At 40.8% G+C, this 18,365-nt stretch overlaps 1 protein-coding gene across 7 annotated transcripts in view; it reads right to left on the reverse strand.

Annotated features, from left to right (window-relative positions):
- The window catches only part of SFMBT2 (Scm like with four mbt domains 2), a 219,241-nt gene that overhangs the window by 190,155 nt on the left and 10,721 nt on the right, over nucleotides 1-18,365 (reverse strand). For all 7 annotated transcript variants that reach the window (XM_082450574.1, XM_082450572.1, XM_082450570.1 and 4 more), the window contains one exon: nucleotides 8,045-8,196. In XM_082450574.1, the coding sequence (XP_082306700.1) occupies nucleotides 8,045-8,144 (100 nt within the window). In that variant the 5' untranslated portion in view covers nucleotides 8,145-8,196. The remainder of the gene's footprint in view (nucleotides 1-8,044; nucleotides 8,197-18,365) is intronic.

Raw genomic sequence — 18,365 nt, forward strand, 5'->3', positions numbered from 1 at the left:
AAATGTCAGGATCATTTAGAGGTAATTTAGAGCTACTATTTCTACTAAAGATCTTAACACCTTGGATGATGCAGGCTGCCCCACACAAGAGCAAGAACTAACCACATGTGTCGGATAAGTTTTCCCCACTGCACACATCCCCCCACTGAAGATGTGCCGAACCTGACGCTCATGCTTCCCCAGTCATGGAATCACCCCAAAAGAAAGTCAGTACAAATAATATTCCCGACACCATATTATTATTAATGGGTTCAGGATCTACTCATGCTTGAGTTATAACGCAGCTGCCTGAAAATGAAAACTCAACACACGGTTGGCTTTGCAACAGCTTTGAAAACACACCGCTGAAAACAACTCAGTAACAGGCATCAGATGTGTGCCCGACAAAAACACAATAAAAGCTCAGTGACGCCAAAAATGGGAAGATAACCTCACTTAGCAAATGTAATAAAGACTTCTTTAAAGTATATTTGTACTTAAATAAAAGTAGAATGATTAGGATGAACCTTCAGCTATGAGGCTATGCTCTCTCTGAAAGAGAATTTCCACATTTCCATTGGGAGACAAAGGCTCAGCTCTGCTTTTAGAAGTTTTCTCACTCCTACTTTATGTACAGAAAAACACAAGTGGGGAGAACTAAGCCAATTTTGAAACAGGTACTAACATCTTTCAACATAGGTAGGCAATTATTTCAGGGTTTTCCAGATTTTTTTGCAGATAAAAAGATAATTCCAGGTACAGATATTATTTGAGAAACATAATCTAAGAAACTCAATGATATCAAGCAATCTGTAATCCTGTCATTGCCTGGTCTCATCAAAATGCAAAGACACATCTCATAACTTTTGGATGGTGGTCAAATCACCCAGTGAGTTAATGCTCTTTTTGTCTACATGAATTCACCACAGCAAACGTTTACAATTCAGAGAGCTGAGTTGTCCTTGTATAATTTGCTGTTATGAAAATAATGCAATCCTTTCTTTGTAAAAAATTATCTTTTTAAAATAAACTATCATGTAAGTATTTAGTAGTTACATTTATGAATTCTTTGGTTAAACATGAAATTCAACCAAAGATTGCTTTTGCTTTGTTTGGGATTTCTTACAAGGAGAAATATTTTAGTGCAAATTCACGTGACCTAAATACTTTCACGTCATGTACTTTTCTGAAAGATTCCTTCCAGGTTTTCGAAAGGTCTTAGGGGGAGTTCGCTGGCAGTCCGGTGGTTAGGACTTGGCGCTTTTACTGCCGTGGTCTGGGTTCAATCCCTGATGGGGGAACTAAGACCCCACAAGCCTCAAGGTGCAGCCAAAAAAAAAAAGAAAGGGTCTTGGGAAGGGGCATTCGATGCTTGGGCAGATCCTCTTGCCCTCTCTTACCGGGCACATAGGGGAAAATCCTATTTCCCCCACCTCCCTTGCAGTGGCAGAAACACACAACTAGAGGAGGAGTCAAGATGGCTATTAGGAGGACGCAGAATTCGCGGCTCCTCACAACTAGGGCACCTACCAGGCACCAGTGGGGGACCACGGACACCTAAGGGGACGGGAAGAACCCCCAGTGACCAGGTAGGATGCAGGGCCTCGGGGGAGAGTGAAGGGGGAGGAGAAGTGGAGGCGGGACAGGACCGGCGCCCCTGAAGGGCGGCTGAGAGAGGGGAAGGGATCCCATGCCCGAAGGGGGGAACTGGGGAACCCCTGGGAGGGCAGAGGATCAAAAGGGAGCGTGGCCAGGTTTCCCCTGCCCACTTGGGCTCCTGGGAGCCTGCTGAGATGCCGGGCCTGATCCTCTGCCCACCGAGGCCCCCTCCAGCCACGTGAGTCCTGAGGGAGTGGGAGGGAGGGAAGGGGGAGCAAAAGTAAAGGCTGGAAACGCGGACCAGCACCCCTGAGGGGCGGCTGGGGGAGGGGAGGAGTTCCTACACCCAGCGGGACCCACCCACGGTTAGGGGTCCAGCGGCGACAGGGGAGACCCTGGGGGAGACGGTGGGGGAGGGCCACGAGGAACGGGGCCAGTGCGTTCCCTGTCCACTTAAGAACCGGGGATCCTGTTGGGCTCCCGGGCCTAATCCTCTGCCCTCATAGCCTCCCTCCTGCTGCGCAGAACCCAAGCCCCGCCCCTAAACCCCCCACCCAGAGCCCCACCTCTACACTCTGAGACCCCCTCCAATGCGCTGGGCCTAAACCCCACCCACACACCCTCGCCCAGGACCCTACCTCCAAACTCCAGCACCCCACACTCCAGAGGCCCTCCTTTCCACATGCTGCCTCTTTCCTTCTGCACAGGTCCTAAGCAGAGGCGCGGCCTCCAAGTCGCCCTGCTTAGGCCCCGCCCCCAGGGCCTTTTCCAGCTCCGCGGGTCCTGAGCCAAGGCCCCACCCCACGCTCCAACGCCACCGCCACACGCATAGGTCCGGCCCCACCCTATACCCCGCCCCTGCCTAAGTTCCACCCCTGCCTAAACTCCACCCCCATAGCCAAGGCTTTTTTTTAATTTTTTCCTCTTTTAGATTCGGGTTCTGTTTTACCTTGTTGATTCACTGTTGTTGATTCTTTTATATTTTTATTTTTCCTAATAAATCTCTTATTTTTCTAATTTTATTTTATTCTTTATACTTTGTTATTGTTCTCTCCTTTTAGCTTGTTTCCCCCCCACCTCCTTTTTTTATTCTTTTTTCTGTTATGGTTTTATTTTACACCTTGCTGCAGTTGTTTCAATTATAGTTTTATTTTTCCTAATATAGTTTTTATCTTTCTAATTTTATTTTCTTTTTTATTCTTTGATATTGTACTGCTCCTTTTTTTCTTTCTTTCTTCCTTTGCTTTATTTTTTTTTTCTTTTAACGACTCCATGAAGCTTGCAGGATCTTGATTCCCAGGCCAGAGGTCAGGCCCGAGCTCCTGTAGTGGGAGCTCCGAGTCCAAACCGCTGGACTAACAGAGAACCTCAGACCCCAAGAAATATCAATCAGATTGAGGCCTCCCGGAGGTTCTCATCTCAGCACCAAGACCCAGCTCTATCCAACTGACTGCAGACTCCAGTGCTGGATGTCTCAGGCCAAACAACAAGTAAGACAGGAATACAGCACCACTCATCAACAAGAGAAAAAAAAAATGAAATGACAAAAAAATATATTACAAACAAAAGAGGAAGGTAAAAACCTACAAGACCAAATAAACGAAGATGAAATAGGCACCCCAGCTGAAAAAGAATTCAGAGTAATGATAGTAAAGATGATCCAAAATCTCGGAAACAGAATGAAGAAAATACAAGAAACATTTAACAAGGATCTAGAAGAACTAAAGAGCAAACAAACAGTGATGAACAACACAATTACTGAAATTAGATACTCTAGAAGGAATCGAAAACAGAATAACTGAGGCAGACCAACAGATAAATGAGCTGGAAGATAAAATGGTGGAAATAGCTGCCAGGGAGCAGAACAAAGAAAAAAGAATGAAAATAATTGAGGACAGTCTCAGAGATCTCTGGGACAACATTAAACACACCAATATTCAAATTATAGCGGTCCCAGAAGAAGAAGACAAAAAGAAAGGGTCTGAGAAAATATTTGAAGAGATTATAGTTGAAAACTTCCCTACTATGGGAAAGGAAATACTCAGTCAAGTCCAAGAAGCACAGAGAGGACCATACAGCATAAACCAAAAGAGAAACAGGCCGAGACACATATTAATCAAACTATCAAAAATTAAATACAAAGAAAAAATATTAAAGGCAGCAAGGGAAAAGCAATAAATAACATACAAGGGTCTCCCCATAAGGTTAACAGCTGATTTTTCAGCAGAAACACTGCAAGCTGGAAGGGAGTGGCAGGACATATTTAAAGTGATGAAAGGGAAAAACCTAAAACCAAGATTACTCTACCCAGCAAGGATTTCATTCAGATTTTATGGAGAAATTAAAACCTTTACAGATAAGAAAAAGTTAAGAGAATTCAGCACAACCAAACCAGCTTTACAACAAATGCTAAAGGAACTTCTCTAGGCAGGAAACACAAGAGAAGCAAAACACCTGCAATAACAAACCCAAAACAATTAAGAAAATGGTAATAGGAACATACATATCGATAATTACCTTATGTGTAAATGGATTAAATGCTCCAACCAAAAGACACAGACTGGCTGAATGGATACAAAAACAAGATCCATATGTATGCTGCCTACAAGAGACCCACTTCAGACCTAGGGACACATACAGACTGAAAGTGAGGGGATGGAAAAAGATATTCCATGCAAATGGAAATCAAAAGAAAGCTGGAGTAGCAATTCTCATATCAGACGAAATAGACTTTAAAATAAGACTATTATAAGAGACAAAGAAGGACACTAAATAATTACAGGTCAATATCACTGATGAACATACATGCAAAAATCCTCAACAAACTACTAGCAAACGGAATCCAACAGCACATTAAAAGGATCATACAGCATAATCAAGTGTGGTTTATCCCAGGAATGCAAGGATTCTTCAATATATGCAAATCAATCAACGTGATACACCATATTAACAAATTGAAGGAGAAAAATCATATGATCATCTCAATAGATGCAGAGAAAGCTTTCAACAAAATTCAACACCATTTAATGATAAAAACTCTCCAGAAAGTAGGCATAGAGGGAACTTACCTCAACATAATAAAGGCCATATATGACAAACCCACAGCCCACGTTGTTCTCAATGGTGAAAAACTGAAACCATTTCCACTAAGATCAGGAACAAGACAAGGTTGCCCACTCTCACCACTATTATTCAACATAGTTTTGGAAGTTTTAGCCACAGCAATCAGAGAAGAAAAAGAAATAAAAGGAATCCAAATTGGAAAAGAAGAAGTAAAACTGTCACTGTTTGCAGGTGACATGGTACTATACATAGAGAATCCTAAAGATGCTACCATAAAACTAGTAGAGCTAATCAATGAATCTGGTAAAGTAGCAGGATATAAAATTAATGCACAGAAATCTCTTGCATTCCTATACACTAATGATGAAAAATCTGGAAGAGAAATTAAGGAAACACTCCCACTTACCACTGCAACAAAAACAATAAAATACCTAGGAATAAACCTACCTAAGGAGAAAAAAGACCTGTATGAAAAAACTATAAGACACTAATGAAAGAAATTAAAGATGAGACAAACAGATGGAGAGATATACCATGTCCTTGGATTGGAAGAATCAACATTGTGAAAATGACTATATTACCCAAAGCAATCTACAGATTCAATGCAATCCCTATCAAACTACCACTGGCATGTTTCACAGAACTAGAATAAAAAATTTCACAATTTGTATGGAAACACAAAAGACCCCGAATAGCCAAAGCAATCTTGAGACAGAAAAACGGAGCTGGAGGAATCAGGCTCCCAGACTTCAGACTATGCTACAAAGCTACAATAATCAAGACAGTATGGTACTGGCACAAAAACAGAAACATAGATCAATGGAACAGGATAGAAAACCCAGAGATAAACCCACGTACATTTGGTCACCTTATCTTTGATAAAGGAGGCAAGAGTATACAGTGGAGAAAAGACAGTCTCTTCAATAAGTGGTGCTGGGACAACTGGACAGCTACATGTAAAAGAATGAAATTAGAGCACTTCCTAACACCATACACAAAAATAAACTCAAAATGGATTACAGACCTAAATGTAAGGCTAGACACTATAAAACTCTTAGAAGAAAACATAGGCAGAACACTCTATGACATAAATCACAGCAAGATCCTTTTTGACCCACCTCCTAGAGAAATGGAAATAAAAACAAAAATAAACAAATGGGACCTAAAGAAACTTAAAAGCTTTTGCACAGCAAAGGAAACCATAAGCAAGACGAAAAAGACAACCCTCAGAATAGGAGAAAATATTTGCAAATGAAGCAACTGACAAAGGATTAATCTCCAAAATATACAAGCAGAGCTCATGCAGCTCAATATCAAAAAATCAAACAACCCATCCAAAAATGGGCAGAAGACCTAAACAGACATTTCTCCAAAGAAGATATACAGATTGCCAACAAACTCATGAAAAGATGCTCAACATCACTAATCATTAGAGAAATGCAAATCAAAACTACAGTGAGGTATCACCTCACACTGGTCAGAATGGCCAACATCAAAAAATCTATAAACAACAAATGCTGGAGAGGGTGTGGAGAAAAGGGAACCCTCTCACACTGTTGGTGGGAATGTAAATTGATACAGCCACTATGGAGAACAGTATGGAGGTTCCTTAAAAAACGAAAAATACAACTACCATACGACCCAGCAATCCCACTACTGGGCATATACCCTGAGAAAACCGTAATTCAAAAAGAGTCATGTACCACAATGTTCATTGCAGCTCTATTTACAATAGCCAGGACATGGAAGCAACCTAAGTGTCCATCAACAGATGAATGGATAAAGAAGATGTGGCACATATATACGATGGAATATTACTCAGCCATAAAAAGAAATGAAATTGAGTTATTTGTAGTGAGGTGGATGGACCTAGAGTCTGTCCTACAGAGTGAAGTAAGTCAGAAAGAGAAAAACAAATACCATATGCTAACACATATATATGGAATCTAAAAAAAAAAATGGTCCTGATGAACCTAGGGGCAGGACAGGAATAAAGACACAGATGTAGAGAATGTACTTGAGGACATGGGGAGGGGGAAGGGTAAGCTGGCACGAAGTAAGAGAGTAACATTGACATATATATAGTATCAAATGTAAAATAGATAGCTAGTGGGAAGCAGCGGCACAGCACAGGGAGATCAGCTCGGTGCTTTGCGACCACCGAGACGGGTGGGATAAGGAGAGTGGGAGGGAGACACAAGAGGGAGGGGATATGGGGATATACGTATGCATATAGCTGATTTACTTTGTTATACAGCAGAAAATAACACAACACTGTAAAACAATTATACACCAATAAAAATGTTAAAAAAAAAAAAAAGAAGAAGCACGCAACTGATTCTGCTCAAGAGGTTCTGAGCAAAAGCCTCTTCTGTGCTAGAGTATTTAATTGCTGATTCAAGACCCTGCAGCCCTGCTCATCCCCTACAGGGACAAACCTTGAAGCACCATGTTGAGATGGGACAGAGCATCCACTGACCGTGCTCCAACAGTGTGAACCATTTATAAACATTTACTGCATTAAGCCATGGAGTTGTTTTTTTTTATTGGAGTATAGTTGATTTACAATGTTGTGTTAGTTTCTGCTGTACAACAAAGTGACTCAGTTATACATATATATATTCTTTTTCAGATTCTTTTCCATTATGGTTTATTACAGGATACTGAATACAGTTCCCTGTGCTACACAGTAGGTCCTTGTTGTTTATCTGTTTTATATATAGTAGTGTGTATCTGTTAATCCCAAACTCCTAATTTATCCCTCCCCCTCTTTCCCCTTTGGTAATCAGAAGTTTGTTTTCTGTGTCTTTGAGTGTTTCTATTTTGTAAATAAGTTCATTTGTACTATTTTTAATGCTACATACAAGTGATATCATATGATATTTGTTTCTCTCTGACTTACTTTACTTAGTATGATAATCTTCAGGTCCACCCATGTTGCTGCAAATGGCATTATTTCATTCTTTTTTATGGCTGAGTAATATTCCACTATATATATATGTACCACATCTCCTTTATCCATTCATCTGTCAATGGACATTTAGGTTGCTTCCACATCTTGGCTATTGTAAATAGTGCTGCTGTGAACATTAGGGTGCATGTATCTTTTCAAATTATAGTTTTGTCCAGATATATGGCCAGGAGTGGGATTGCAGGATCATAAAGCCATTGAGTTTTTGAAGTGATGGGTCACCTCACTATAATGTAGCCCACTGTGCCCAGTATTTCTAACCAAATTTTGCATAACTTTCGAGCTGCTATATGCTTATAAACGTGCCCGCAAATCCCAGGAACAGGCAGTATGTGAGGCCTAGAATGCTGTCCCAATATTTTCTAAACATTTTCAAGAAGATATTGGTCACGACATCAAAAGGCCAAATGCATTTAGAAAACAAAATCGCACCTGAATCAAGATCTCCGTTACGGTCAGCTGAGCTCTGATGTTTTTCCAAGGATGAAGACGAAGGGTCCTGCATGCTAGAAACTGACACGCTGTTCTCCATTCTTAACAACTACGGATCGTCCTCTCTTAATTCATCCTGAAGGAAGAGTTACCTAAGGGCAACCAACAATAACAGAAATCAGGGCACTGTAATTGTATTCACTCGTTTTTCAACTCTCCGAAAATAACGGTGTCCCATCAGAGCTGCTACCATTTCATTACAACAGGCAAAATGCAATGCCGTGTAACAGAAAGTACCAGGATTGAAGACTAAAGAGCACATATCCACACAAGGTCAACAACAAGGTCACAGCACAGCAGAAGCATCCACTTTCTACAGGTCATCATCACCACTAAGATGGACACATTTTTCACCAATAAACAGAATCGACGTGTCAACCCCCAATCTACCTTGGCAGCGTTGGCAAGACGCTCCACCACCCTGCTTCTCCCTCCTCTCTCGCTGGATGCTGCGAAGCAGGAACCCCACCCCCACCCCAGCATCCCCACACACAGGTAAGGTGTCCGCGGTCTCACAGGTGATTCGTTACCAAAACCAGTTAAAGAATCAATGCTTGCAAATAACGTGCTTTTTGACCAACTGGACTTTTCCTGTAATAACATGGCTATTCCACACTTACATTCTGATAGGGTGGGTAGAAAAACAGGTAAAATTACAGCCGGTTCTCACAGAACCCTACGATCTAGTTTATCACATCACAGCCCATGAAATACCCAGACACAGTCATTACTAAGGTTCAGCCACTCAGGACTGGTTTGCCAAAATAAGGACCCAGATTCCTGCACTTCACTCTGCAGGTGGGAGTAGGCACTGCAGGGTTTCATTCCAGGAAGCGAAATGATCAGGTTTGTTTCAGAAAAATCATTTGGGCAGCTGCATGCCAGACAGATGGACAGACAAGGGGAGGCTGAATGGAAACAGACTAAAAACAAAAACATGCCAAGTGGTAGGGCATCCCATGATTAAGACAAAAACTGAGAAATTACTACATAGTAGTTTGTAGCTCTTAATCCCCTACCCCATCCCCTCTCCCCACGGGAAACCGCTGGTTTGTTCTCTACGTCTGTGAGTCTGCTTCTGTTTTGTTATATCACTTTGTCTATTATATTTTTTAGATTCCATATGTGATAACATACAGTATTTGTCTTTCTCTGTCTGACATATTTCACTACGCATAATACCCTCCAGGTCCACCCATGGTGTTGCAAATGGCAAAATATCATTCTTTTTCATGGCTGAGTAATATTCCATTATATATCTATTTTAAAGTCATACGTGGCTAGCAGCTGCCGTAGTGAACAGCTAGACCACTGCCTAGGCAGGCAGGAGTTTATTATATTTGAGTTTGGAACATTTCCTAAAATCATGGCTCTCTTGAAGGTTGTAGTACAGCAAGCTAGTTAAAAGAGAACATAGGGGGCTTCCCTGGTGGCGCAGTGGTTGAGAATCTGCCTGCCGATGCAGGGGACACGGGTTCGAGCCCTGGTCTGGGAAGATCCCACATGCCGCGGAGCAACTGGGCCCGTGAGCCACAACTACTGAGCCTGCGCGTCTGGAGCCTGTGCTCCGCAACAGGAGAGGCTGCGATGGTGAGAGGCCTGCGCACCACGATGAGGAGTGGCCCCCGCTTGCCGCAACTAGAGAAAGCCCTCGCACAGAAACGAAGACCCAACACAGCCATAAATAAATAAATAAAATTAAAAAAAAAAAAAAAAAAAGAGAACATAGGAATTTTAAAACCTAAGGAACTTCGAAAGGAGACTGAGCTGTTTCTCCATAATATACCACAAATCTTTCATCACAATCTTCCTAATGTAGTAGGCTTTCAGTGAATGTGCTGGTTTTCATCAATTTCAAAAGAGAAATAGTCTTAGCAGCTAAGTTATGTCATACTATTATTGCTTTTTTCATTCATTTACAAATTCAAAAAAATCATTCCACCTCAAAATGTAACCAGGCAGAAAGATTTTCTTCAAGGAAAAATCTATAAACCTAACTCTTAGTAAATAAGTCAAGCCCTTATTAAAGGAGGAAAAAAGTTTGCTTTTTTTCAAGTTTTTAAGATTCCTATTGATTCAACTCTATCCATCTGCCTCTAACTAGATACTATAAAAAGGTAATCGGTGACTATAAAATAAGATCAATTTAAATGCACCAGACCCATCATTTTAAATAGAAGTCAAAAGCAACGACATAAATACCAAAAACCCACATTATTCTGTAAGCGCAAGTGACAAGGTTCCGTCTACCCCCAGGTTGCAAAATGTATTTATTTTGGCAAATGACATGTCACTGTTCGCTTTCTTGGCAATGTTTACTTTTTGCCTTCCCATAAAAGGTATACAACTTTGTACTCTCTGTAGAAGTCTTGCAAAATAAAATTACAAAGGAACAAAGTAAAATCACTTGTAATTCTAGCACCCAGGGATAATCTCTTTTATTTTTATAGTATCTCCTCCTGATAGCTTCTCTGTGGGTTGTTTTTTTTTTTTTTACTTCATATGGAATTTAGAATTTTAATTCATTTTCCATTTAAACATCACATAGAAAGCATTTTCCCCACATCATTAAAATTCTTTGAAAACATGACTTGAAATGATTGTATGACTTTTATTATAATATGAACAGGTTATTTATTTACCATTCCCCTACTGCTGGCCATTAAGTTGGTTTTTTATTTTTCACCATTATGAACACTGTACTACGCATTCTCACATACCTCACATCCTTCCCACATTTTAACTTTGTGGGTATTTTTTATGGATTTTTAAGAGCTCTACGTATCTTATCTCACAAAACTCTTGCAGATATTTTCCCCAATTCTCCCTTTAGTGGGTCCTTCTGATATACATACGGAACGTGAGCTGTTTTTTTTAACTTAGCCCAATCCATAATTCACTTTATTTCTTCTAAAAACTGTATTCCTAAAATGTCCTCCCCCATTGTAAGATACCAGAAGTTTAACTTCCCTAGGGTTTCAAGTTTTACATTTACCTTTTTAACATCTGTCCCCATATGTTTATGCTCAAATACTTTGTGTGGTGCAGTTCTGAGCTGACCACCTCCCGCAGTTAATAATCCATTCCTACCCCATTGGGTTTCTAATACCCTGTCTTTACCATCTATGAAATTCTTACATGTACAAGACTGTGTTTCTATGCACCAAACTTTCCTTTAATTTTGAGAAAAGTCAGCAAAATAGAACTATGACTACTGTTTATACGTTCCCCCATCCTTAGTTCAGCAGTCACTGAACTTGGGGCCATTTAAGGTAGACTTATAAAGGGGTGGCAATGGTTTTGCATGGCCTGGGAGCCCAGACTCATGGCTTGATCATCACACGGCATTCTACTGTGCACAGAATGTACCAGAACCTGCACACAGGTAGAAATGACTGTGCACCAGAGGCTGTTAAACGTCTCCCACCCCAAATTTCCATTTCCTCCTTTGTCTGCAGGGAGGAGTAACTAGTTAACCAAAATAAACACTGCCGGGCCATCCTCGAAGTTGCATGTGGTTGCACCACTCCGTTCTGGCCAGTGGGAAGTTTGCGGAGTGAATGAGTTCAACCAGAAGGTCACACCCTTTGGTGGAGGGGTGGGCCTTTACCAGCCACCCCCAGAGCCACCTGAGATCACGCAGAGGAAGGCCCCACTGATGGCAGAGCTTGGTTCTGCCATCAGCTGCAGACGATTACTTCAAGAGAAATAAGCTTCTATCTTGTTTACACGGCTCTATCTGACGGTCCCTGATACACAGCCAATCCCAAATCTCAACAAATACACCCGAGAAGGACCATGCTCCTTTGTAATAAGCTTGTAATTAGGATGCCTGGATTGTACTCTAGAACTCAGAGTGTTCCCTAAGTTTTTCATCAGTAATGCCAAAGGCTGCCTCTGGTTTATTCCGCACACCCCCCCCCAAAAAAAAATCGCAGTTCACATTAAATCCTGACCAAGGTGCTTAAACCTCGAGGAGAATGAGGTCTGTAGGAAATGAAAAAGGATCCCCACGCAGTGGGGGTTTATTACACACAACCCCCCCAAAAAAATCGCAGTTCACATTAAATCCTGACCAAGGTGCTTAAACCTCGAGGAGAATGAGGTTTGTAGGAAATGAAAAAGGATCCCCACGCAGTGGGGACTCACCCCCATGAGCCTAACTTCTAAAGAAGTCGGCGGTCAGCATTGCCTTTAATGTCATCGACTATTCCAGTAGTTCTCAAAATTTAAGGAACAACAGAATCACCTGAAGGGCGTATCAAAACTCAGACTGCTGGGCCCCCTGCCCAGAGCTTCTGCTTCAGCAGATCTGGAATAATGCCTAGTCATCTGGTATCTCTAATAAGTTCCCAGGTGACGCTGATTGCTGCTGGCCCAAGGACCACACTCTAAGAACCACTGCTTTATTAAAGGAAGATTTTTGCCTGGGTTGTTTAGAGAGAGAAAAATAGTTCCTCATCAAAATATATCTATCGTTAAGTACAGCAGAGAACATAATATTTCTGCAAAGTCATTTAAATGTGGGGAGAGGTTAGGCTGGGTTTTGTAGAAATGGTTTTGCATTAAATAATGCGCATTAGTTTTGCATTATAAATCATTTTCCTTATAGAATACCTGTTCTCTGAATTCCATTGTTTTGCAAAGTCAAGATTTGCTTTACCATCTGCCTGAAGTCAGGTGAGCTTGTTGGCCGTAAAAGTTCGATAAGAGTTACAGTACCAAGAACTTATTGTGTTGATTATTCATGGCAGAGCCATTCTCTTCATGCAGCAAAGTATCTGGACAAATTCTTTTTTCCCAGCCTCAGTTTTCTCAAAAGTCGAGAGGAGATTGGAGCACATCATCTCTAGGAACTCTTTGTGTTAGGTCCCTCATTCCTAGCAGATATTTTCCCCAGCTTTATTGAGATATAATAGACTAGCAGATGATTTTTTATATCAGTTATGTCTGCATATAATTTCAAAAGCCAAATATTCTACAAGGCTTGTACATGATGCACTCCTCCAAAAAAAAAAAAAAACAAAACAGCAGTCTCCTGCCCTTCTCCTCCTTGAGGCAATCACTTCCAACTCTTTTAGAGGATTGTTTTGGCATTCATCTCATCTCTGAATAACAGCTTACTTATTAATTGTTCAGTTTTTGTCTTTATCAGGTGATACTCTACCACTCACATCACCTCTCTCTCTCTTTTCATATATATGTGTGTGTGTGTGTGTGTGTGTGTGTGTGTGTGTGTGTGTGTGTGTATACATATATATATACATCCTCCTAATAAGTATGATCCCATTACTATGGCTCTATAAAGACATTACAGCAGACCCATGTGGTGTACTATGATACTTTTCCTTTCTCACACAAGTCTTCCCTGGAGTTAATGATGGCCTTGTTTTTTCCATGACCTTAGCTTTCTACATACTTTTCACCCTTTCAAAGCCAATTTTTCCATTAACTGTCTAAATCTCTCGATAAACTGAGATATATAGGTATGTTCTTAATTTCATCTTGAAGTAATTTCTACCAAGGCTTTCTGTTCTGCTCTAATCTAGACTAACTGCCTTCTATGCCTGGTAGCAGGTGTTATCCTGAGATCTTGCTTCACTTCTTTTATGAGATTCTCCTCTTATTCTGTGTCCCAGGTCTTCCTCACTTGGTTTTCTCCCGCCTTTTGATGGAGCATATTCTTCAAAAGGTTCCTAAGAAAGGATTTAGGTAGAAACATGTGCAGCCTTGCATAAAAATGTCTTTAACCTGTTCTCACGTTTTAACCCATAGTTTAGCTGGGTAAAAAATATTCTTTACCATATGATCCAGCAATCCCACTCCTCAAGCATATATCTGGAAAAGACAAAACTCTAATTTGGAAAAGATACATGCACCCCAATGTTCATGGCAGCACTATTTACAATAGCCAAGACATGGAAGCAGCCTAAATGTCCATCGACAGATGAATGGATAATGGAGATGTGGTTCATACATACAATGGAATACTACTCAGCCACAAAAAAGAGAATGAAATTATGCCATTTGCAGCAACATGAATGGACCCAGTGACTATCATACTATATGAAGTAAGTCAGAAAGAGAAAGGAAAATATCATATGATATCACTTATATGTGGAATTTTTAAAAATGATGCAAATGAACTTATTTACAAAACAGAAACAGACTCACAGACATAGAAAAAAAACTTATGGTTATCAAAGGGGAAGCAGGGGGAGAGATAAATTAGGAGTTTGGGATTAACAGATACACACTACTATATACAAAACAGATAAACCACAAGGACCTACTGTATAGCACAGGGAACTATATTCAATATCCTGTGATAATCTATAATGGAAAAGAATCTTAAAATATATATAAATATATATATATGAATCGCTCTGCTGTACACCTGAAACTAACACAACATTGTAATCACCTATATGTCAATTAAAAAATCCTAAACTGGAAAAACATCCTCTCTTAGAATTTTGAGGGTTCCCCACATTGTCTTCCAGCTTCCACTGTTGAGAAGTCTGGTCCCATCCTAATTACCAGGTCCTCTGATGTTCTGAAATTTCACAATGAGGTACCAAACGGTAATCTACTTGTGGCTTGGGGCCTCTGAATGACTTCCTTCAAGATTGGAAACTATTCTTCAGTTCCAGGATATTTCCTGGAATTACTGCCAATTTCCTCCCCTCCGTTTTCTCTGTTCTTTCTTTCTAATATTCATTCCAATGTTGAATCTCGTTAATCTCCCTCATTTTCCTTTTTATGCCCCTTTACTCTTTAATCTACCATCTAGGGTATTTCCTTGACTTCCTCTCCTAGCTCTTCTATGGAGTTTTACAATCTAATTTCAAGAGGCTCTTTTTAATTCTTTGAATATTCCCTTTTTCCATCCTACCTTGTTCCATAGATGCAAAATCTTCTATTATATCCCTGAGGCCATTCATGATTTTTTTTTTTGTAAGATGTTTCTTCTCTCCTTTGTAAGAGCAGGTATTTTTCTCCCTTGGTTAGTTTTGGTCTCTACTGTTTTATATTAACTGCCTTCCTCAGAAGTCTGGTAATACTTTGTGGTTTCTCATGTTTATGAGTGGGGAATGAAAAGGCTGACTGGTATCTCAGGGCGCAGGAGTGAAGACTGTACACCTTGGGAACCACTGCACAGAGACCCAACTGGGTCCTTCCCAAAGGAAACCCCAATGCATCTTTAAGTCTTTGCTCTTAGGTTGGTCAAATTACACAGAAGAGGATTCTCCCATATGCCAACACGAGGGCTGGGGCGGGGGGGGGGGGGGTCTCCCGCCTACTGACACTGGTTTAGAAGGGAACATCCCAGAAACACAGTCATTTTCTTCCCTGCAGTGTAGACTCTAAGAAACAAGATCTCCCTCCTAAATCCACAACAATAAAAAGCTGTGCAGCCCCAATTTCAGATCTCCAGACGTGTGTCTATAAATTCTCTCCTTTCCCTAAGCTAGTGCTAGTACCCCATTTTTCTCCTTGATTTCTTTATTAGACGTGATAAATATTAAACTATCATTGTGCAACTAGACTTTGAAGCCAAAATTCTCAAAGTTCAGGTGAAAAAGTGAAAGTTTACATTGGATTAATGAAGATACCTTAGCATTAGAAATCATTCTTCTCTGCATTCATCAAAAGGCAAGGTCCAAAGGCGTACTACTCAGAAGGACTCACTCCAGTGAGCGTTATTATAATAGCAATAAAAGAAATGTTGCATTTCTTTTCAAGTTACCCAATTATCCAGTCCTTTCAAAGGGACCTGCCTTAAACTAGTTCAAGGAACAGGCAATTTTCCTACCGATGAACATGCTTACAATTTCAAGCCTGCTACTCAGAAACGGGAAAAAATGTTTGCAGTTGTTTTGTTTTTTATGTGACTCTGAAGAGAGACTCTTCTCCAAACTGAAAATTAAAAGTGAAGGCCTAAACTAAAAGCTTATGGAATTCCAGACATACTCTAGCTGCCCTTGGAAATCTAGCATGTCTAAATCACAGAGAAAACTGCCTTATTTCACACTCCAGAAATTTCAAAATGAGCACAGGACACCTAATCTGAGCTAAGACCTTTCCAAACATCTCCATCAAAATGGAAAATCTCAGAGGATTCTGAAGGATGACCAAGCTGTGACCAAAACCTGATCTCTGAAAATCACTGCTTCCATTTCCCTAAGAAGCAACATGCAAATAAGAGCCTGGGATCACAAGAGTACCTGCACGTACCATATTTGTAAATGGCTTTGAAGATGCAAAGAGGGGTTAAGCGCCCAGGCACTTATCAAGGAAGGCTTCCTTCTATTTACACGCACCCTGTCACCCAGATCACTCTGTTAATAATGCATGATGAAGCCCAGCTCTCCCCACTCTCACCAGCCAACACAGCCTCTCTCAGAAGAGACAGGCCTTCCTGATTCCGTCATCAAGGGAGACGAACTCATTCTCTGGGGCAGAAGGTTCATGGAATTTTGCCATCCACCATATGCTCTGAGCTTGATTTACCTTGATTAGGACCACAATCTCCTGGCCATTTTGCAATTGGTTTTCATCGGGTTTTCACTCTAAATAGATTGAAATCTGACACAAACTGCTGCCCCAGCATAAGAAATGCTAATTTTTCACATCCCGATTCATACCTCCGTCCTAGGAAATAAGATATGTAGGAGATAAGAGGAGGTTGAGGGATAAATACCAGGGCTGGCGGTGGCCTACGATTCCCACAATAGCAAATGTGTCTTCTGATTCATGGTTTTAACTGTCACCTCTTAACCTCCTAACCAATCGGCAAGTGTATCACTCCGGACTGAGCAAAATCGGTCGTTCAAAAGCGGGCATGCGAAAAATGAGAAAATGAGCCTTCCAAGTTACTCGCTCAAGAGAAGAGAACACCTAATCAAACTGCAGACTAGCTGTGCCCCATCCTGGAAGTTCATTTATTTATTTATTAACTATTTACCTATGAATTATTTATGTATGATTCACTACGTATTTACTGTCAAGACGGCGGAGGCCTTGAAAGACCCAATTAAATCTACTATAAGATCAGTCTTTGCATCAAGGTAGAGATACAGGGTTTCTTACACCAGAAGTTTACTTCCAAGCCACAAAGGTAAACACCAACCTTAGGTTAGCTTACGACGGACATGAAATACTTGACACAGAAGAGCCTGGTTGTAGGACCTTATCAAAGAAGCATGACGTTTCAGAATTAACACAGACATTTAGTGCTAACATCTTGCACAAACTCCAAACATAGAATTTCCCCATCACCTACAAATATTAAGAGGAATGAATTAGAACATCAATCCAAGGCTGTTAACAAAGCTAAGTAACCTCATATTCTACAGGAGAATTGCCTCTCACATTACACACGTGTGCATATGAGTCATTTTAAGGAAGCTAGCCCATGTGTTTTATGTACAGTCATGAGAACTCAAGAAGTAAAGAAATCTTACAAAGGACCCTTCTGTACGCTAGACATGCATAGATAACATCTAATCATCAGTACCTAATTTTCTGAGGGGATTTTTATGAATCGGATGACTTCGAGCAAGACAGAGGCAGAGCAGTGATGCTTTGGGGATACCACGCAGTCATCCTGCCATCAACTAAGACACCGACGATGAAAAGTACCAATCAGGACTCTGCAAGCCCACCTCTGAAGGATGCAGCCTGAGAGTCACCACGGCCTGCAGGGTTCTGCAACGGAGCTGAGGATTCATAAAAGAACTGAAGAGCATTACAGGTGCTGACTTTAAGCCATAGATACATATCCATAAAACTGGGCACCAGTCACATGGTACCAGCGATACATTTAAATGCAGGAAGGAAATGTACTAGACTAATAAGATAGTAAATAATGAGATAGTAATAAGTGGAGCCCCTCCAACTGCAAATCATTATGCAAAGTCAATAAAAACACCCTAATTTACTTTGGTTATAAAGAACTTGGGAAAAGTAGCAAGTTTTACATTGTTACGGAAGACTGCAGAAGATCTGGTTTTACCCCATAATGTGACCATCACTTAGCAGAATGTACTCTTGGCCTTTTTAACTGCAACAACAAGCAACACTGTTCTATCTGCAAAACACAAGGACTGTTCTAGAAGCCTCCTAAAGTCTCCCCTCCCACTCAAACATTTCAGGAAATCTGGGTTTTCCCAGACCTTCCTGGTTAAAAGTGTATGTAGTAGGAGAGAACAATATAGCATCCGCTCCAACGGAATAAAGACTCAAAAAAGGAAATAGT

Source organism: Balaenoptera physalus, assembly GCF_965194825.1.
Source record: "Balaenoptera physalus genome assembly, chromosome: 2".
NCBI classification, from domain to species: domain Eukaryota; kingdom Metazoa; phylum Chordata; class Mammalia; order Artiodactyla; family Balaenopteridae; genus Balaenoptera; species Balaenoptera physalus.